General features: G+C 49.2%; 1 protein-coding gene and 1 non-coding gene across 5 annotated transcripts in view; both read right to left on the bottom strand.

Annotated features, from left to right (window-relative positions):
• Positions 1-1,416: 1,416 nt before the first annotated feature.
• On the bottom strand, positions 1,417-1,488 carry TRNAC-GCA (transfer RNA cysteine (anticodon GCA)). Its single transcript has one exon. It is a non-coding gene; the product is annotated as a tRNA-Cys (tRNA).
• Positions 1,489-6,285: 4,797 nt separating this feature from the next.
• DCAF4 (DDB1 and CUL4 associated factor 4) overlaps positions 6,286-22,056 on the bottom strand; it is a 32,030-nt gene continuing 16,259 nt past the window's right edge. For 2 of the 4 annotated variants that reach the window (XM_064375012.1, XM_021675037.2), the window contains 8 exons: positions 19,729-19,872; positions 18,587-18,636; positions 13,728-13,807; positions 12,138-12,239; positions 11,922-12,019; positions 10,709-10,882; positions 9,666-9,780; positions 6,286-7,310 (listed from right to left, as the gene is read on the bottom strand). In XM_064375012.1, the coding sequence (XP_064231082.1) occupies positions 7,117-7,310; positions 9,666-9,780; positions 10,709-10,882; positions 11,922-12,019; positions 12,138-12,239; positions 13,728-13,807; positions 18,587-18,636; positions 19,729-19,872 (957 nt within the window). In that variant the 3' untranslated portion in view covers positions 6,286-7,116. The remainder of the gene's footprint in view (positions 7,311-9,665; positions 9,781-10,708; positions 10,883-11,921; positions 12,020-12,137; positions 12,240-13,727; positions 13,808-18,586; positions 18,637-19,728; positions 19,873-22,056) is intronic. The other 2 variants (XM_064375013.1, XM_021675040.2) reach the window with 1 other exon arrangement.

The following is a 22,056-nucleotide window of genomic DNA, read 5'->3' as shown; positions in this document are numbered from 1 at the left end:
GCTTCACCCGTAACCTGCTGCCATGGCCCAGGAAGGCATCACTGCTGCAGGTGTCAAGGACCTTAATACTGCTTTACAAGAGGTCCTGAAGGCCTGCCCTCATCCATGATAGCTTGGCACATGGAATTCAAGAAGCTGCCAAACCTTAGACAAGCACTGGGCCCATCCTTGTGTGCTGCCCCCAACTGTGATGAGCCTGCCTATGTGGCTGGTGAAGGCCATTGGTGCTGAACACCAGATCACCCTAATTAAGGTTGATGACAAGAAACTAGGGGAAGGGGTGGGCCACTGTAAAACTGACAGTAAAGTGGCTGCAATTGTGTAGCAGTTAAGGACCGTGGCAAAGGATGCCATCAAAGCGTTTGTGTTTTTTTTTTTGAGACGGTCTGGTTCTGTCGCCAGGCGCCAGGCCGGAGTACAGTGGCACAATCTCAGCTCACTGCAAGCTCCATCTCCCAGGTTCAAGCAATTCTCCTGCCTCAGCCTCCTGAGTAGTTGGAACTACAGGCACGCGCCACCATGCTCAGCTAATTTTTGTATTTTAATAGAGACGGATTTCACTATCTTGGCCAGATGGTCTCGATCTCTTCACCTCGTGGTCTGCCTGCCTTGGTCTCCCAAAGTGCTGGGATTTCAGGCATGAGCCATTGTGCCTGGCTGGTTTTTTTTTTTTTTTTGATGGAGTCTCTGTCACCCAGGCTGGAGTACAGTGGCATGATCTCATCTCACTGCAGCCTCCACCTCCTGGGTTCAAGCAGTTCTCCTGCCACAGCCTCCCAAGTAGCTGGGATTACAGGTGCGCACCAAACACACCCGGCAAATTTTTGTATTTTTAGTAGAGACGGGGTTTCGCCATGTGGCTCAGGCTGGTCTTGAATTTCTGACCTCAAATGATCCGCCCGCCTCGGCCTCTCAAAGTGCTGAGATTACAGGTGTGAACCACCACACCCGGTCCTTTCATGTTTGAATTCGAGGGAGTTTTGCATGTACTAAGTTTTCAAAAACACATGTTGAAGGAACATTTTTATCTATACTCCAACACATACCCTATTGCCAAATTGTGTTCACAGCTCTGAGACTTATAGATTTAGAATTTCCTCAGACTTGGTTTTTTTTTTTTTTTTTTTTTTTTTTGTATTTTTAGTAGAGATGGGGTTTCACCATGTTGGCCAGGATGGTCTTGATCTGCTGACCTCGTGATCCCCTGCTTTGGCCTCCCAAAGTGCTTGGATTACAGGCATGAGCCACCATGCCTGCCTAGGACTTGGTCTTAATTGAAGACAAAGGAGGTCCTAAAGGGGCTTTTTGTCCTAGTGGTCAGCTGGAATATGGGAGGAACGTTAAAAGTTCCTTCTTTCTGGTGACACTGTGACTCACAGCATTTACTTTTAATTGGAAGTGAGAAAACATCCAGGAAGGGGGCACCCGGATTTGAACCGGGGACCTCTTGATCTGCAGTCAAATGCTCTACCCCTGAGCTATACCCCCTTCACCTGCCAGGAGCTCCTTTCTTGTCCACTTATGGTGACTCAATACAATCAAGTTCCACCCACACTAGAGTTCTGGCATGCTGTGTGTTCTAAAGCCCCACCTTCTTAATTATCTATCATCTGCTTTGGCTTTTCCCTTGGGCACTAATAAACTGAGAGGAAATACTTGAAAAATGACATCCTGGGCTGGACATAGTGGCTCACGCCTGTAATCCCAGCACTTTGGGAGGCTGAGGTGAGGTCAGGAGTTTGAGACCAGCCTGTCCAATGTGGTGAAACCCCCATCTCCACTAAAAATACAAAAAAATTAGCTGGGCATGGTGGCAGGCACCTGTAATCCCCGCTACTAGGGAGTGAGGCAGGAAAATTGCTTGAACCCCAGGAAGCGGAGGTTGCGGTAAGCCAAGAGTATACCACTGCACTTCACCCTGGGCTAAGAGAGAGACACACACTCTCTCTCTCTGTATGTGTGTGTGTGTGTGTTTTGTAAAGACAGACAGGGTTTCCTTATGTTGCCCAGGCTGGTCTGAAGTGATCCACCAGGCTGAGCTCAAGCAATCCTCCCATCTCGGCCTCCCAAACTGCTAGGATTACAGGTGTAGGCCACGGAGCTTGGCCTTTGCTCTGTACTTGATGGAAATAGCCAGTGCTGACCTGGGGCCCTGCTGATAACTGGGGAAGTGCTTTATTGAGGTTGAGTAATGCGGCTCCTTGTTATCCCACTGGCAGGGAGGAACTGAAGCCTCTCCTTTCAAACCTGGCACTCGTTGGTATGGAGTGCAAGGGCGGAGGCCTGAGAAGCCCTTTCTCCTCTCACCTCCTCTCCAGGGGGAACAGAAGCTGAGGGTAGAGCTAGGCTCCCTCCTCCAATCTCAGGGAGGAAACAGCACCCTTGGAGATACAAATACATTTTAAAAATGTAAGATACCATTCAGAGTTCATCTAAACATCTGTCTTAGAAATTCAGGTTGAGGGCTCTGAAGGGACAAGACGCTGTTAGAACAGAGAGAAGTGGGTGGCCTCGCCAAAGATGGACATGCTCCAACAGAGGGCTGGGATGTTACGGCGGCAACCGAACCTCCCACTGAACCCACTGACCAGTTTCAGACCAGCACTGTAGTGGTCATGCCCAGTCACCTGCTGGAGAGAATGCCCTTGGGGGCAAGAAGAGAGAGGCCTAAGCCTGTATTCAGCCCACTTCTTGGCCTTCCCACTACCCCGGGTGTGGTATGGGATGCCAACCAGGTGTAGTCACTGCATTCCCCATGTCCACAGCTGAACATACAATCCTCAAATGGCCTGAGCTTCTGGGCTGAAAAGCCAAGGGCTGGTGAGGCTGAGGGACAGAAGGCTTCCTAGAAATAAAACCCAGCACCAGGAATAATTGCAGGAAGACTGTGAATGGTTTGTGCTGGGACAGGAGAGACCAGAAATTCCGGGCTTGGCAGAGCTTGCTTTTCTCCCACGAGAAATGAGAAAAATCTCACCCTTGCCTCTGAGCCATGTGGAAAAAATGGATGAGATCAAGATCAACTGGGCCAAATGGTACAAAGGATCATGTGACTAGAAGAGCAGCCCAGGATGGTGGAGTTGGGCTGGGAGGAGGGTTTACCCTGTTAGAAAAATCTCTCTCACCTCTTCCCCATTGTTGTTCCTGGGCCTGGAATAAGTGCAGGATGCAGCCGTGAGGGGAGCAGGGGCTTCAGAGTTGGGAAGAACAGAATCTCTCTCTCTCTTTTTTTTTTTTTTGAGATGGAGCTTTGCTCTGTTGCCCAGGCTGGAATGTGCAGTGGTACAATCTCAGCTCATTGCAACCTCCGCCTCCCAGGTTCAAGTGATCCTCCTGCCTCAGCTTCTTGTGTAGTTGAGATTACAGGCGCCCGCCACCACACCTGGCTAATTTTTGTATTTTTAGTAGAGACGGGGTTTCGCCATGTTGGCCAGGTTGGTCTCGAACTCCTGACCTCCAGTGATCCGCCCACCTCAGCCTTCCCAAGTGTTGGGATTACAGGCGTGAGCAACCACGTCCAACTGGGAAGAGCAGAATCTTAATTCCGGCTCAGCCCTTCTTGCCAAATCACTTTAACTCAAGAAACTTGTTTTCCCAGCTGTGCCATGGGGTTAGTGTGAGGGTGAAAAGTGCCTAACAAATGGCTCATATCTGTAATGCCAGCACTTCGAGAGGCCGAGGCCAGATCACTTGAGCCTAGGAGTTCAAGACCAGCCTGGGCAAAATAGGGAAATCCCATCTCTACAAAAAATAAACAACTGAGTGTGGTGGTGCACACCTGTTGGCCCAACTGCTCAGGAGGCTGAGGTGGGAGGATTGCTCAAGCCCAGGAGGTCAAGACTGCAGTGAGTAGTAATTGTGCTACTGCAATTCATGCAATCCAGGCTGGCGAACAGAGTGAGACCATGTCTCAAAAAAAAAAGTGGAGGGGGGGCCTGACATACAGTAGGTGCTTATAAACTAGTATTAGGGAGCACTGTGTCACCATCTGCTCGTGTGTGTGAAGGAAAGCTGGAAGGATGTGGTCCCTTGGCATCTTCCCCTCAGCCAGGTTTCATTATGGCCCAAGAACCACCATGAGGCTGGAAATGGAGGCAGCACTTGCCTGTCCCTGCCCAATTTCTCCTGTCGTGGTATCTGTCCTTGCCCAAAGATGTGGATGTAATCTACTATCTTGCTATCCCTTCCCGTACTGCCATGATCCTGAAAGTGGGGAAGGGAATACAGAAGACTGTCAGCTACAGTGCTGAGGGGGGCACAGTGCAATCTGCCCTGGGGTTTGCTGGTGGGGAGAGGGAAGAGGTCAGACCCTTAGGTAACTGGGGCAGATAGGTTAAATATGTTTAAGAACTGGGCCAGGCATTGTGGCTCAGGCCTGTAATCACAGCACTTTTGGAGACTGAGGCGGGTGGATCATCTGAGGTCGGGAGTTCAAGACCAGGTTGACCAACATGGAGAAACCCCATCTCTACTAAAAATACAAAAAAAGGCCAGGTGCAGTGGATCACACCCGTAATACCAGCACTTTGGGAGGCTGAGGGGGGCGGATCACGAGGTCAAGAGATTGAGACCATCCTGGTCAACATAGTGAAACCCCGTCTCTACTAAAAATGCAAAAATTAGCTGGGCATGGTGGTGCACACTTGTAGTCCCAGCTACTCAGGAGCCTGAGGCAGAAGAATCACTTGAACCAGGAGGTGGAGGTTGCAGTGAGCCGAGATTGTGCCATTACACTCCAGCCTGGATAACAAGAGGGAAACTCTGTCTCAAAACAAAACAAAACAAAACAAAAAGCGAAACAAATCAAAAAATCCTATTGGCCCTCAGGGAGGGGCAGTCGAGCTTAGCAGCTGAAGGCTCTGTCTCTGCTTCCAGACAGGCTGGGTTCTAACTCCAGCTCAACCATTAATGAGTTTTGAGACCTTGGGCCAATTACACAGCTTTTCTGGGCCTCAGTTTCCCCATTAGTAAAAGGAGTGTTGCTGTGAGTTTTGTTTTTTGAGACAGGGTCTCACTCTACTCCCAGGCTGGAGTGCAATGTTGCCATCTTGGCTCACTGCAACCTCCACCTCCTGGGTTCAAGCGATTCTCCTGCCTCAGCCTCAAGAATAGCTGGGATTACAGGCATGTGCCACCATGCCCGGCTTTTTAATATTTTTAGTAGAGACAGGGTTTCACATTTTGGCCAAGCTGCATTTCGAGCTGTGATCGTGCCACTGCACTTGCAGCCAGGGTGACAGAGTGGGACTCTTGTCTCAAAAAATTAAAAAGCTTTTCAAAATGTGTACACCATATTATTTTCAAGCTTTTCAACACTCAGGTTCTTCCTTTTTCCCTCCCCAGACTCTGGTTCCTTCTGTCATAAAACTACATAGTTGATGCCGGGTGTGGTGGCTCATGCCTGTAGTCCCAACTACTCAAGAGGCTGAAGTGGGAGGATCGCTTGAACATGGAAGGTGGAGGTTGCAGTAAGCCAAAATCACGCCACTGCACTTCAGCCAGGGCAACAGAACAAGACTCTGTCTCAAAAAAAAAAAAAAAAAATTGCTGGGTGTGGTGGCTCACGCCTGTAGTCTCAGCACTTTGGGAGGCTGAGGAGGGTAGATCACCTGAGGTGGGGAGTTTGAGACTAGTCTGAACAAAATTAGCTAGGCCCAGCTACTAGGGAGGCTGAGGCAGAAGACTTGCTTGAACCCGGGAGGCGGAGGTTGTAGTGAGTGGAGATCGCGCCATTGCACGCCAACCTGGGAAACGAGCAAAACGCTGTCTCAAAAAAAAAAAAATTGGTTCTCTCTAGAATACATTGTATTAGTCAGGGTACTGGCAGGAAACGGATGGAACATTCAAGTGGGTAACTGAGTCTGCCTAGTGAGGCATCCTGGGGCTGGCAACAGTGACGTGTGAGGACCAGCTGTACGTCTGAAGGGACAAATGGAGAGCAGTTGTTGGAACCCAGCTCTGAGTGCTTTCCAATAGAAGTGGTGGTCTTTGATTACAGCTCCCCACAGAGCAGCTAGAAGGGAGCCGGGGAACCAGTGATCCCCTCCCTCTCCTCTTGCCCTGTGTGTTCCTGCTGCTGCTTCCCACTGGCTGAACCTACCTGGCCGCTGGGAGCCAGGGAACCCTGACTGAGTCCAGAGCAGGGTAGAGATGGAGAGATGATGAGGGCAGAGCGGGTCCGGAGGGGCCCAGGGAAGCTCTCCAGCAAGACTATGAAAGCTGGTCCCAGCAGTCCAGGCTTCATGATCTGCTAAGTCATTAACAGAAGCACATGCCACACCATGATTCTTTTCTTGGTTTATTGTTTGGTAGAAAAACAGGCGTTTTAACACTGAATAAACATCTCACAAACCGTTGCTCCTAAATTACAAAGTCAAAGTCAATTTTCTTTGATGCTGGGCTTTTGAATCTGACGTTCAGTCACCCTAATAGAAACCAGAGCTGCTATACCTTACATTCTGGAAGGTACCTCAACAAAGGCATGCTAAAGACTGTTTAAAACTTCTAGCATGTAAGAAGATCCATCTTTCCTTCCCACACCTTTGGATAATAACAGGAGAATCCCAGTCATCTGCTGTTGAGTTTGAGAAGGCCAAGTTAAGGATTCCAAACTCTAGCCTTCAATATTTCTGCAGAGACTCAGAGAAGTAACCTCCCCCTCCTCTCCTGCTGGCTTCCCCAAGTACAGATGCAGGTCTTCCTGGGACCAGGCACCGGCGAGTCAAACCATCTCACTGGTCTCATCACTGGGCTTCTCCAAAGGCCTTTTGGTGGAAGAAGCTTTAATTTCAGTTTTGGCCAATCTTCCGTCCTTAGAAAAGTCTTTTTTGTTAAGAAAAGGCAGGGAGGGTTAACTAAGTTCTAAGAATTCAACAAGAAAAGGAAATAGGTTCCTTTTATGAAAAGGACTTCCAGGCTCTCTGAGCCAGTAACTGAACTGAAATCACTTTCCTGAGTGTCTCCACACGGAATATTCAGCACTTTTCTCCTAGCAGCCAGAGGATGGGATCTGTGTACACTGAGTGCCACTTAAAATGCCCTCATTAGACGAAGTAAAAAGCGACTCTTGACTCCCGTAGGTCAAACCCACATGTCTCTGGGCTGCACCCTGCAGAATTAGCTGTAGGAATAACAGTAAAGGTCCTGTCCGACAGCCATGAGCAGCCCTGGTGCGCCCCGGGAGCCCCCCAGCCGCGATGAGAAGGCCACACTGGGAATGTCAGCCTTGGAGGCAGGGTATGGGGAGGGTATGGTTCTGAGTAGGCGGGCATCATGGAGGCTCCAGATTCTCGTGTAGCAGTCCTGGCCCACTAGGAAAGAGGGAAGACACATGGCAGGCTAGTGAGAGAATGCAAAGGAAACTTACCTACATGTGGATGTGGCTTTCAAGATTCCTCAGGGCTGTGATTTCAGGTGAGCCATAACACAAACTCATTAATGGACAGTATTTCTACAGATAATGCAAGTTGCCCTGCTGGGCCAGAACAATGACAAGATGTCCTGGTTGGCTGTGTGATGCCATGAGTGGCTCAGAGGTATCCTGGCTAATAGCTGGGGATTCTGCTGCTCTTTTTTTTCCTGAGACAGAGTCTCGCTCTGTGGTCCATACTGGAGTGCAGTGGTGTGATCTCGGCTCACTGCAACCTCCGCCTCCCGGGTTCAAGTGATTTTCCTGCCTCAGCCTCCCGAGTAGCTGGGATTACAGGCGTGAGCCACCACGCCCAGCTAACTTTTGTATTTTTAGTAGAGACGGGGTCTCACCATGTTGGTTAGGCTGGTCTCGAACTCCCGACCTGGTGATCGACCTGCCTCAGCCTCCCAAAGTGCTGGGATTACAGGCGTGAGCCACCATGCCTGGCCAATTCTGCTGCTCTTGATGTCAAGGAATGTTCAAGTGTGGGCGCAGCCCACCTGGTCCAGGTGACATGCAACTGATTTCCCCCATTTTTTAGAGACAAGGTCTTGCTCTGTCGCCCGGGCTGGAATGTAGTGGTGCGATCAGGGCTTACTGCAGCCGTGAACTCCTGGGATCAAGCTATCCTTCTGCCTCAGCCTCCTGAGTTCACTGGAACTACAAGTGTGTGCCACCATGCCTGGCAAATTTTTTGAGATGGGGTCTTGCTATTTTGCCCCAGCTGGTCTTAAACACCTGGCCTCAAGCCCCCTAAGTGCTGGAATTACAGCTACCATGCCTGGCCTGATTTCCTTTCCATGATATAGTAACAAGCCCTGTCAAATTCATTACAATCCTTGAGATGGACTAGGATAAAACTCTTCCCAGAGCTCTTTCTGGTTTAACGGTTCAGTTCCAAAGACCGGTTTAAGTCTTCATGGCTCAAGTTCCGAGAACTGTGACACACAACACCATGGGTTACGGCAGCCCAGAAACATGATACACACTACTGGAGACCTTCAGCAGGAGAATAGGACAGGCCTTGGGCAGTCATGGATTTCACATTTGTGATTTTGACCACTCGTGTGACTCTAAGACCAGAAGTGCTACTTTGGCTGAAGCTGAATCCCGGCTGTAGTTTATTATTGCAGCTGGCAACTACCTGCATCTGCTTCTCAGCAAGGCTGAGCTCTCTTTATCATCCAGCTCACAGAAGCTCTTTTGTGGTCAAAATGGATGAAAAATCGACTTAAAAAGGAAGCGAAGTGCTGGTGTGATAAGAATAGTAAATACGTCTAAGAAAGTTCGCATAAAGTGATGCTTCCCAGCCACAAAAATGTTCCATGTGGATAAGCCCTTTCTAAATGAATACCAGTAAAGGTGACAATTCACAAAGACTGAGAACATAGTCTGCAGTCAGGGGCCCTGTTTCAATGTGAAACCCTGAGCTTGCACACTGTCTGATTATGCTATAGCCAGTATCATATGTAATCAACTGGTAACTCCTTTCCAGGAGCGTAGCGGCTGGATAGCTGCTCCTAATCTACAGATCATGGAGCCACAGAGATGCTGGTAAAGGGGCCAAGAATTTTTTCTCGCTCTGTTGCCAGGCTGGACTGCAGTGGCACAATCTTGGCTCACTGCAACCTCTGATTCACTGGTTCAAGTGGTTCTCCTGCCTCAGTCTCCTGAGTAGCTGGGATTACAGGCAAGTGCCATCACGCCCAGCTACCTTTTGTATTTTTAGTAGAAATGGGGTTTCACCATGTTGGCCAGGATGGTCTCGATCTCCTGACCTTGTGATCCATCCACCTTGGCCTCCCAATGTGCTGAGATTACAGGTGTGAGCCACCATGCCTGGCCAGGGCCAAGAATCTTTATAATGACCATAACTTCTCAGTATCCCCTGGTGGAAATGTGAGTAGAGAGCAGGGAGCCAAGTTTCTGGATAATAGATGATGGGATACTGCTGGTCTGATGAAATTGACTTGAACTCCAAACCCAGGCTCCCCAGCACCTCTCCTGCCTGTTTCTGAAGTGATGTTTGCTCACTGACATGGGATGAGGCTGTCCACCTGGTGGACATTTATTTATACTGCTGATTACTAATATATCCAATTCTACTTCCCTCCTAGTCTCATCAAACTATCCACACTCCCCTTGATTCAGTTCTGTTTTGGGGTAACTTTTCCCTCTGGTGCCTAAGTTGCTGGGATCGTCCCTAAGAGCAAGTATTTGATGGGATGGAACTTCCCCTTCCTTCCTCAAGTACCTGCCATCAGGATTCCTTCTTCCTCATGCACATGCAGGGGCAGGTAGGCGTACTCGTTCACGTGGCCTTCATACTGCCTTATGCACTTAGTGGTCCTCAGGTCCCACAGCTTGATCTGTGGAAAGAAGCACGAGGGGCCATGAGGGAGGGGCCAGGAGACACATCAGTGGACCCCAAGTGTGAAGCCAGGAAGGCAAGGTGGTCTCCAGTGGCTTGTGCAGGTCATGAAGATCTCCATCTCGAATTCCTGAGCCTTGAAGTCCATCAAAAGCATGTAACCAGGCTGGGCGCAATGGCTCACACCTGTAATCCCAACACTGGGAGGCTGAGGTGGGCAGATCACCTGAGGTAGGGAGTTTGAGACCAGCCTGGAGAAACCCCGCCTCTACTAAAAATATAAAATTGCCGGGCGCAGTGGCTCACACCTGTAATCCCAGCACTTTGGGAGGTCATGGCGGGCGGATCACAAGGTCAAGAGATCGAGACCATCCTGGCCAACATGGTGAAACCCCCACTCTACTAAAAATACAAAAATTAGCTGGGCATGGTGGTGTGCGCCTGTAGTCCCAGCTACTTGGGAGGCTGAGGCAGGAGAACTGCTTGAACCTGGGAGGGAGAGGTTGCAGTGAGCCGAGATCCACCACTGCACTCCAGCCTGGTGCCTGGTGACAGAGCGAGACTCTGTCTCAAAAAAATAAAATAAATAAATAAAAATATAAAATTAGCCAGGTGTGGTGGCACACGCCTGTAATCCCAGCTACTAGGGAGGCGAATCGCTTGAACTCAGGAGGCGGAGGTTGCGGTGAGCTAAGATTACGTCATTGCACTCCAGCCTGGGCAAGAAGAGTGAAACTGTCTCAAAAAAAAAAAAAAAAAAAAAAAAAAAGGCACGTCCAGATTTAGGCTCACATGGGCAGCAAAGCAGTCCCCATGCAGGGCTTACAAATCCCTGGGTCTTCAGCTACCTTCCCCTGCCTGGGGTCTTGATATGAGGACCTCTTCAGCAGAACCCCTTCACCTGGCAGGGCTCCACATTCCCCTACCTTTCCAGCCATGTCTGACGCCATCAGGCATTGCTCGTCTTGGAGAATCCGCACAGAGGTCACTGCTGAGTCATGAAACAGGTGGGTGGCCTTCCACCCCTTGCCTTGATTTCCACAACGCAGATCAATGGCAAAGATCTCCCCAGAGCGGCAGCCATTAAACAGCAGAGGAGCCTGTGGAAAGAGGGACTGCTCCGTGTGTGGCCACCATGACCTCCCTCTGAGGCTGGGCAGGGCAGGTGCTCCTGATACAACCCCTCTTCCAGCCCCAGGGTCAGATGGCGTGATTAGACACGTGCTGGTCAGGGTTTGGGTCTCAATGGAATGGGAAGGGAATATGATTCCCTGTTAGTGGGTAGAAGAACCAGACCTCATGTGTCCTCCTCATGGGTAGCATGGAGGTCCTAGGAGCTGCCCCCTGCACTGTCCCCTTTGGCCTTTCTCTCTGAAGTCCCAGTCAGAGATGGCATCCCCGTCTCCACCAAAAGTAGGTTAGCAGATTCCTTCACTTTTAAGGAAAGATGGCATTTTCTAGAGGAAAGTCTTTAAATTATAGTAATAACCAGAATTTTGATTTTTTTTTTTTTTTTGAGACCGAGTCTTGCTCTGTCACCCAGGCTGGAGTGCAGTGGCATGATCTCGGCTCACTGCAACCTCCACCTCCCGGGTTCAAGCAATTCTCCTGTCTCAGCCTCCCGAGTAGCTGGGACTACAGGCGTCTGCCACCATGCCCAGCTAATTTTTGTATATTTAGTAGAGAGGGGGTTTCACCATGTTTGCCAGGCTGGTCTCAAACCCCTGACCTCGTGATCCACCCACCTCGGCCTCCCAATGTGCTGGGATTATAGGCGTGAGCCACTGTGCCCGGCCTGATTTTTCAAATTTATAAAATATATAACTTGAGAGCTGTGTATGAATTGGTATTTAGGGTATACATTTTAAAAATGGTTTGTCCTGGTGGGTAAATCCAAGTACCCAAAAACTGCTCACAATTCTTTTCCACGAGAGGTTGTTTAGAGTGACTCAGGCCAGACTTTCTGGATCAGCCAACTTTTACTCGGCTCAGACACACTTACAGAGGAACCCACTGATCCTTTCTGATGCTCTTTTTCCCTGTCAAGGAGGACTAGATGGCACACAGAGGAGTCCAATTTCAATCTGCCACATTTCCACTTGGGGCAAACTTTATTCTGCCTGTCCCAATCCAACCAACCATGAGAGCAAACTGCTGGGCCAAGACATCACTGCTGGTCCCAAAGGACTGCCGGTGTCCCGTCACCACGTTAGTCAACAGGACCCGCCGAGACAAGCCTGGTGGAGACAGAGATGGGCTGGTGAGATTGCGTCACACACAGTCTAGGGAGAACGACAGCTAGATGGGGTTTTGAGGTCTGTTAAATTCTCTGGGCACCTGGGGAACCAGGCTCACCTGTACTGAAGCAGTTATTTGCTTGGATATTCAGGGACCAGGCACAGGACCAGGCACCAGGAATCCGGAAACTGCAGAGCATGCCAGGCCGGTCTATTCCTGCTAAGAGATTGGAGAATGTAAAGTGGGGCTACCCTTTAGGCAGGCCAGGGACCACCGAGTTCGCAAAACATCCAAATATGCCATCGCTGCTCAGAGGGTCTATCCCTTTGGCCCTATTCTGGGTTTTGTGGTTGCAAGAGAGGGAGACTCAGCTGGGATGCCTGGCTCGCAAGTGGTCATTCTGAAAATGAATGTATGTAACATTCTCAGTAGTTGTGTTTGCAGTACTGAAACTACTGATAATCTGGGAGGTAGTATGCTGTCGCAGATTAGGTGGTTCCAATCCTCCATCACCTATCAGCTATGTGATCTCAAGCAAAGTGTGTGTGTGCGCGTGTGTGTGCATGTGTGTATGTATATGTGTATATACATATACACATTTTTTTTTTGAGACAGGGTCTTGTTCTTCTGCCCAGTCTGGAGTGCAGTGGTGTGATCATGGCTCAATGCATCCTCATCCTCCCAGGATCAAGCAATCCTTCCATCTCAGCCTCCCAAAGTAGCTGGGACCACAGGTGTGAGCCACCACACAACTACTTATTTGTTTTTTGTAGAGACTGGAGTCTTGCTATGTTGCTCAGAGTGGTCTTGAACTCCTGGGCTCAAGCGATTTTCTTGGTCTCCCAAAGGACAGAGTTCACTGAGTCATTACAAACTATAGCCATGTAACCACCACCCAGGTTAAGAAATAAAACAATCCAATATCCCAGAGGCCTCCCTCATGTCCTTTCCCAATTACTACCTCCCCAAAGGGTACTGCGAGCCTGACTTCTGACACTAAAAGTTAGTTTTGTAAGGCAAATTCTGAAGCTCTCTGTCTCAGTTTCCTTGTCTGTAAAATGGTGGAAAGACATACTCCTGCCTCATAAGCTTGCTGTGCAGTGAAATACCAGGCACTGGGCTGAGTGTGTGTGACCTCGTTTAACTCTCCAAGGATGCAGGCTGGGAAGGCCTTGTCCACTTCAGAGAGGTTCAACATTCCATTCAAGTTGGCAAGGGGTGGAGCTGGGATTTATGCCAGGTCTGCCTGAAGCCCACCCTCTTAAGAGGCCCCTCACCCTTGTGTTATTGATCCTAATTTTCTGATAGACTGAAAATGTAATATATCCAGAATGCTGTCAGGAAGGAGGCATCCAATTGCCTTAATCCAGGCCGAATGTGAAGTATCCCTGATAGCACCTGTTGTGCAGGAGCTTCAGAGGTGTTTTCTGAAAGATGTGCACAGGCATCCAAATCAGTGTTCTGATCTCACCTTGGTTTACATACACATTAATCTACCCTGGCTGCTGAAATGACTGAAATGGCCCAAAACGGGTAAAACGGGGCAGATGCTGTAAAAAAACACTTGCTTCTGGTACTCACCCTGGGACAGGCTTAGGGCATCCTCCCACAGTGCCTCTGCAGCGGCCCCACCCTCCTCACTAACCATGCCCACACGGCTCTCGGGAGGCAGAGGACAGGTTTCTTCAAAGGACGAGAACCCTGTACCTGGGTGACTATTGAGAAACAGTGATGCTGGGAGCAGGGTGGTACAGCCTGGAGTCTCTGCGAGTCCCATGAGGCACAGCCTGGAAAAAGCTGTTAAGGACAGTCAAGCACAAGGCTCCCTCTGGGAGGAAGCATGGACATTTACCCTTCGGAAGGTTATACAGCACAAAGCAGGACAGAGAGTAACCCAACGTCCAGATGGAATATGCGTTCACATTGTCCACATTTAGCTTCAGAATTTTTTTAAAGGGCAAAAAAAAAATCAGATACAGTTTAAAGCTGGATGTGGCGGCTCCTGCCTATGGAATCCCAGCACTTTGGGAAGCTGAGGCGGGAGGATCACTTGAGCCCAGGAGTTCGACACCAGCCTGGGAAACATGGCAAAACCCCGTCTCTACAAAAAATACAAAAACTAGCTGTGCGCCTGCAGTGCCAGCTACTTGGGAGGCTGAGGTGGGATGATTGCTTGAGCCTTGGAAGTTGAGGCTGTGGGGAGCTGTGATCATATGAACGCATTCCAGCCTGAGTGACAGAGTAAGACCATGTCTCAAAAATAAAATACAACAAAAAAACCAAAAAGCCCTCTCTGATCCCTCCCTAGGCCAATTCTCCCTTCTCCTCTGCCCAGAGAGAACTGGTCTTCTCAAATTGGTATAAGTTCTTCTAAGCCATTCTGTATTTTCACTACATAATTTGTCAATAAACAATATAAAGCAGCATTCAGAAAAAAAAAAAAAAAAAACAGAAATGCATTGCACAGAATAACTCACTACCAGCCCTTAAAATTTCTGCTTATCTGAACGGATACAAGGTGACACCTCATGGCTTTAATTTGCATTTCCCTGACTACATGTGGGTGTCTCTGTTCACATGATTGTAGTCATTGGCTGCCCCTTTATACCCTTGCCTACGTGTGTGTCTTCTGACTGATGCGGTTCCTCCTTTCCCTCTCATAGCCAAACTTCTCTCCAGAGGAGCCTATATTCATTCTCACTCCCTTGCCTTTCTTCCACTGAAATCCAGTCCTGACCCTCACCTTCCCAGAGGAATGTTCTCACCACAGCCTTCAATGAGCTCCTAGTTTCTAAATCTGATGGCAGCGTTCCAGTTCTGCCCTATGGCCATGTAGTCCGATTTCTACTACACTCCTTAGCCTCAACCCACCCCTCTCTGGGAGGTCTGTCCTGGGCCTTCTCCTATCACAGGATGCCCACACTAGAACCTGCGCCTGCCTCTCGTTGCCCGCCCCTCCGCCTCTGCTGCCTCAGTTTACGCCCTCACCGCTGCCCTTAGCCTTGCAGCAGCTTCTGTCTGAGGACTTGCTCTCGTCCGTCTAGCCCCCAAAAATGTCACCAAACGAATAATTTTCAAAAATGACTCCACAATCACAATCCCCTGGGATATCCCACAGTCCTGAGTGAAATTCAGTCTTGAAAGGACCTCCTCCCTAGCCAGACATCGTGAATATAAAACTGCTGCCAAACATAGTAAGCTTTCTCCCAACTCTTCCTTCGATTAGGAGTCCCTGGCCTCTTCCTGTCCTCGTGGGTCTCACTCCAGGAAGGCTGCTACAGTCCCTCCTGCACGCGGCTCTCCTCCTGAACTGATGACTTGTGGAGCTGCCTGTCTCTAGCTCCTTGCAACTGCATATGCTCGACAAGTGTCGTCTGAATGATCACACACATTCCCCACTGGAAAATGTAAACATCTGAAAAGCAATAGGTGACTTTAAAAAATCTTTTTAAAAATTTTATTTTTATGTATTTTTTTGAAAAGGGGTCTTGCTCTGTCACTCAGGCTGGAGTGCAGTGGTGCAATCTTGGCTCACTGCAACTTCCGCCTCAGCCTCCCTAGTAGCTGTGATTACAGGAGTGCGCTACCACGTCCAGCTAATTTTTGTATTTTTAGTAGTGACAGGGTTTCACCATGTTGGCCAGACTGGTCTCGAACTCCTGACTTCAAGTGATCTGCCTCGGCCTCCCAAAGTGCTGGGATTATGGGAATGAGCCACCATGCCCGGTCATTTTTCTCTCTTTTTTCTTTTTGAGATGGGGTTTCACCATGTTGGTCAGACTGGTCTCGAACTCCTGACCTCAGGTAATCCACCTGCCTCAGCTTCCCAAAGTGCTGGGATTACAGGTGTGCGCCACCACGCCCAGCCTCTCTCTCTTTTTTTTTAAGAGACATAGTCTCTCTCTTTTGCCGAGGCTGGAGTACAGTAGTGTGATCACAGCTCACTGCAGTTTTGAACTCTGGGGCTCAAGTGATCCTCCTCCCTCAGCCTCCTGAGTACTTGGAACTATAGGCATGTACCACCACGCCCAGCTAATTGAAATTTTTTTTTTTTTTTGGTAGAGGAGGTCTTGCTATATTGCCCAGGCTGGGTCAAACTCTTGGCCTCAAGCAATCCCCCTACTTTGGCCTCCCAAAATGCTGAGATTACAGGTGTGAGCCACCGTGCCTGGCCAGCTAACATTCTTGACCATCTGAATATGTGATATGTATGTGACATACTGTTTTGGGTGTTAAGCTCCAAGTTAAGTATCTCCAGGACAGAGAGGCTGCTGAAACTGTAAATGAGAACACTGTTGCCAAATCAAACTTATTTTGCTTCTGGGATTGGAGGGCAAGGAAGTGAAGAGAGTGGGATGTGCACTTTAGTTACTGTTGCTGAATCCCAGCTTATTTATACTCCAACTTATGGGGCCAGGCTAAGATTCAATCCTTTGACAGGCCGCAGGGTAACTAAGGGCCCAGTAAGTGTAGAAAGAATTCCATCTAACTTCCCACTACTCTTGCAGGGAGAATGCAGAGTGCAGGTCTGAACAAGGCATCATTTTTCTAAAGGGAAAAAGTTCTCTGAACTTCCAAAGCAGCACAAAAAATCTTTAGCACAGGCCAGACATGGTGGCTCATGTCTGTAATCCCAGCACTTTGGGAGGCCGAGGCGGGTGGATCACGAGGTCAAGAGATCGAGACCATCCTGGTCAACATGGTGAAACCCCGTCTCTACTAAAAATACAAAAAATTAGCTGGGCATGGTGGTGCGTGCCTGCAATCCCAGCTACTCAGGAGGCTGAGGCAAGAGAACTGCCTGAACCCAGGAGGCAGAGGTTGCGGTGAGCCAAGATCGCGCCATTGCACTCCAGCCTAGGTAACAAGAGCAAAACTCCGTCTCAAAAAAAAAAAAAAAAAAAAAAAAAAGACTGGAAGTGAGAATAAGGTTTTTTTCTGCAGAGCTTGGCCTCTTTGGCCCTCTAGGTCATCACAGTAACAGGTGGTCAGTCTCATCAGTCTACAGAACCCCTTCAAATGAAAGTCACATAAAAATTTCAATTTAGAGAACACACATAGCTTCTATGGCACCTTACATAAATTTATAATCAGGTTGCTAATGTACTTTAGGCTTTAAAACCCTTTGAAATGTAAGCTGGGTGTGGTGGTGTGTACCAATAGTCCCAGTGACTTGGGAGGCTGAGGCAGGAGGATCGCTTGAACCCAGAGTTCTAGGCTGCAGTGAGCTATGACTGTACCACTGCACTCCAGCCTGCGTGACAGAGCAAGACCCCTTCTCTGAAAAAAAATTAAATAAAACCCAAAAAACTCCTTTGAGAGTGCTGTGAAACAAATAAAATTTAAAAAAGACTCTGATTCAGTTATTTGTTGAGGACCAATGATGTGCCAGAAACTGCTAGGTGCATTCACAGGAGTTAACTAATGTTAATCTCCCGACAACTTAAGAAGTAGGCATTAAATACAATGAGTGGTCACGTCATTTCCAGAACACGTTGTTTTTTTCTTTTTTTCAGACAGAGTTTCACTCTTGTTGCCCAGGCTGGAGTGCAATGGCATGATCTCGCCTTACTGCAACCTCCACCTCCTAGGTTCAAGTGATTCTCTTGCCTCAGCCTCCCTGAATAGCTGGAATTACAGGCACCTGCCACGACACCAGCTAATTTTTTGTATTCTTAGTAGAGATGGGGCTTCTCTAAGTTGGTCAAGCTGGTCTCGAACTCCTGACCCCAGGTGATCTACCCGCCTCAGCCTCCCAAAGTGCTGGGATTATTGGCGTGAGCCGGTGTGAGCCACTGCACCCAGCCTAGAACACATTTAACATGAGAATGAACGGAGGACAAGAGTCATTAACATGTGGCTTTGGGTGAATCAAGTCTCGTGCCCCCAGAGGTCCCAGAGGCCAGGGACCACGACACTGTACTACTGTGCTCCCCTCAAAGTGACTCTTCTTGCTCTTCAGGAAGGCAGAGACTAGTGTGATTAGCGCTCTATAAAGCTGTTGCTGGCAGGGAGCTGATGCCCAGAACCCACAGACCCATGTCCACTGCCAAAGGAACCCCTCTCTGACCCGGCCCTCCTGACCACTGCTTTCCTGCCTGGCCTCAGGAGGAGCCAGGCTTCCTCCCCAGGGCTGTGCTGCTCCTTTACGCTTTGCTCCTCTGCTACCGCACCAACTCTCCAGCAGGAATGCCGGGTCTGTGTAGTGAACCCAGAGCCTCTGTCACACGCCACAGTGGTAGAGTGGGCTGGCTCTGGAGCCAGACTGCCTGAGTTCCCATCTTGTCTCCACACATGGATATGAAGGTCCAGACAGTGGCTGGCACACGATGACATCAATGTCATCTTGAGAAACCGCCATGATGGGACCTCAGCTGCTTCTCTGTGCTTCACGGGTGTCCTTGTGTTCTAGCCAGGTATGCTGCCTTTTTCTAAAATGTGAGACGTAAGTGCACAAGGGCCCGGCCGCCTGGTCACTAAGATGCCATGTCACGAAGCTTACAGATGCCCGGGTCCACATCAGGGTATGGCCTGCCCACCAAACCTCTTCCTCTGCCAAAGGATACAGAATATGGGAATCCAAGTGATTCAGCGAGGCCCAGCACACCGAGTTCACCTGGTGAGGAAGCACACAGGGAGATGGAAAGTTATGCTACAGTAAAATGCTTTCCTGTGGCATAACCTGTGGGGACAAGACTTCTTTCTTCAGGTCTTGCTCCTCTTCAAATGGGCTGGAACAAGCATTGTGAGGGCAGGGCACTGTGCAGGATGGGAAGTAACCCCAAGCCTGTGCCTTTCAACAGTCCCACAGGGAGACATTTGGTATATCTGGCATACCCTCTGGATAGGGCTGAATTCTCTACAATGGCAGGAGATAAGCCTAACTCTGAAGGTGTATCTTTCTTCACCCAGAAACCATTTTCAACCGGTATCCATCTCGTGGCTTATGTACCAACTGAACAGGAAGTCACAGCTTCTCACAGATGCCGCCATCACCCCACTGCAACTTAAAGGCTGCTCCCTAGACAGGAAGCTCCTCTTACTGACTGAAGCCTCAGTGCCGGCCCCAGACTGGCTGGATGGCACATCACTCTGACACACAGGGCAGAACCCCTCCCATCCAGGCCCCAGTCACTGTGGCCCATGTCCAAGGAACTCTGTCCTGGTGTGGGCCCTTTCAGATCAACTCCTGGACTCCTGGAGGGACAGTCTTGAGGATCAGTTAAAGAAGCACTGCTTCAACCTACCCCGACCATCTAATTTCATTTTCTTTTCCAAGACAAGAAACTCCTGGGGCCCTTTTCTTTCCCTGTGGGTTCTCAGCAACTAAAAATCCATTTTTTGAGACAGGCTCTCACTCTGTTACCCAGGTTGGGGTACAGTGGCACGATCATGGCTCACTGCAGCCTTGATCTCCTGGGCTCAGGTGATCCTCCCGCCTCACCTCCCCACCAGACCCCCAAGTGGCTGGGACTATAGGTATGTGCCACCACACTCGGCTCATTTTTTTTTTTTTTTTGTAGAGACAAGGTTTCACCACGTTATGCTATCAGGTTGGTTTGAAACTCCTAGGCTCAGGTAAAAATCAAGTCTTGTGGGAAAATGAGGTAACCATCTTCTGCCCTCTTCCCAGTTGCTCTCTACCCTAAATTTGGCCAACTACCCCAGGGCCAAGTGTGCAGCAAGGCTACAGGGACAGGCACTGTACCTTCCGGTTGGTGAAGTAGAGGTTTTCGTGCATGAACACCTTGAGTGTGGGGGTCTTCAGACTCTGCAGGTTGATGATGCCATACTTGGAGCCTCCGACTTTGACATCATTGACTGTGAAGAGCCGGTCACTGTTGGTATCTGCCTGGAGAAGGGAAGGGGGCACTGGGTGACCTCCCAGGCTCTGGTGGGTTGCCTAAGAGGGACCTGCCCGTCTCTCCTGGCCCCCATGCTCTGAGCATTTTCACTAGGTGAGAGCTCCTCGCCATGTGTGAGTGTGGAGATGACCTCACCTTCCCCAACTCAGTGTAGTCAACTCTGGGCAAAGCCAGCACGTGTCTGATCTAACAACTCAAGAGGAAGGATGAGAATGGCAATGAGGGGACATGGCCAGAAAGTCTGAGCTCTACACAGGGACCTCACTCAGAAGCGGGTTTGAAAGAGTCCCAGCATCCACCCAGAGGAATGTGCCATGTGCCATCATGAAGGCTGTGCAGCAACAAGAAGAATGCTAGTTCCTATTACACATGCATGACTTTTTTAGCACCATGGAAAAAAACCATCGCATTGAATAAAATGTGCAATAGAAAAAGACTGCATTCAGATTTAGGCTGTATTTTTTTTGTTTTTGAAATGGAGTCTTGCTCTGTTGCCCAGACTGGAGTACAATGGCATGGTCTCAGCTCACTGCAACCTCCACCTCCCAGGTTCAAGCAATTCTCCTGCCTCAGCCTCCTGAGTAGCTTGTATTACAGGTGCTCACCACCATGCCGGCTAATTTTTGTATATTTAGTATTTCAGGGTTTTACCATGTTGGCCAGGCTGGTCTTGAACTCTTGACCTGGTGATCTGCCCGCCTCAAACTCCTAAAGTGCTGGGATTACAGGCATGAGCCACTGCTCCCGGCTGATGTAGACTATTTTTTTTTTTTTGAGGTCCCTGTGTAGAGTTCAGACTTTCTGACCATGTGTCACTCTGTTGTCACCCAGGCTGGAGTGCAGTGGCATGGCTTATGATAACCCTGAACTCCTGGGCTCAAGTGATCATCTCTCCTCAGCCTCCTGAGCAGCTAGAACTACAGGCGTGAACCACTGTGCCTGATCACTTTTATATTTTTTGTAGAGATAGGGTTTCACTATGTTGTCCAGGCTGGTCTTGAACTTCTGGCCTCAAATGATCCTCTTGCCTCAGTCACCCAAAGTGCTGGGATTATAGGTGTGAGCCACGATGGCTGTCTCAGGATGCAGCTGAATTTTTTTTTTTTTTTTTTGAGAGAGAGTCTTACTCTGTTGCCTAGGCTGGAGTGCAGTGGTGTGATCTCAGCTCGCTGAAACCTCCACCTTCCAGGTTCAAGCTATTCTCTCACCTCGGCCTCCTGAGTAGCTGGGACTACAGGTGTGCACCACCATGTCCAGCTAATTTTTTAAATTTTTTGTAGCGATGGGGTTTTACAAAGTTGGTCAGGCTGGTCCTGACCTCAAGTGATCTTCCCATCTCGGCCTCCCAAAGTACTGGGATTACAGGTATGAGCCACTGTGCCTGGCCCAATTTTTTTTTCTTTTGAGACAGAGTCTTCATCCGTTGCCTAGGCTGGAGTGCGGTGGCACAATCATGGCTCACTGGAGCCTTGATTTCCTGGGATCAAGTGATCCTCCCACCTCAGCCTCCCGAGTAGCTGGGAGTACACGCACACACCACCATGCCTAGCTGATTTATATTTTTCGTATAAAGACAGAGTTTACCTGTGTTGCCTAGGCTGGTCTCAAACTTCTTGGCTCAAGTGAACCACCTGCCGAGGCTTCTGAAAATGGTGGGATTGGGCAGGGCGCGGTGGCTCACGCCTATAATCCCAGCACGTTGGGAGGCCGAGGCAGGTGGATCACGAGGTCAAGAGATCGAGACCATCCTGGTCAACATGGTGAAACCCCGTCTCTACTAAAAATACAAAAAATTAGCTGGGCATGGTGGCGCGTGCCTGTAATCCCAGCTACTCAGGAGGCTGAGATAGGAGAATTGCCTGAACCCAGGAGGTGGAGGTTGTGGTGAGCTGAGATCACGCCATTGCACTCCAGCCTGGGTAACAAGAACGAAACTCCGTCTCAAAAAAAAAAAAAAAGAAAATGCTGGGATTGTGAACCACTGTGCTGGATGTGGGCTATTTTAAGCTTTTCTTCTCATTTTAAAACATGATGTGGTTAATAGCTATGTCAAAGCAAAAACTTCACATATTTATGCATTTTGCATATATTAATACAGACCCACACACAGGTGTGGACGTTGGTTTTGGTGAAACGGCATCAACTTTGTAAGTCCTCAGGAAGAATTTATG

The sequence above is a fragment of the Aotus nancymaae genome, unplaced genomic scaffold (genome assembly GCF_030222135.1).
Source record: "Aotus nancymaae isolate 86718 unplaced genomic scaffold, 86718_ANA_hifiasm-v0.15.2.pri h1tg000011l, whole genome shotgun sequence".
Classification (NCBI taxonomy): Eukaryota; Metazoa; Chordata; class Mammalia; order Primates; family Aotidae; genus Aotus; species Aotus nancymaae.
Note: the sequence above shows the minus strand (reverse complement) of the source record. Positions and strands in the feature narration are given on the sequence as shown.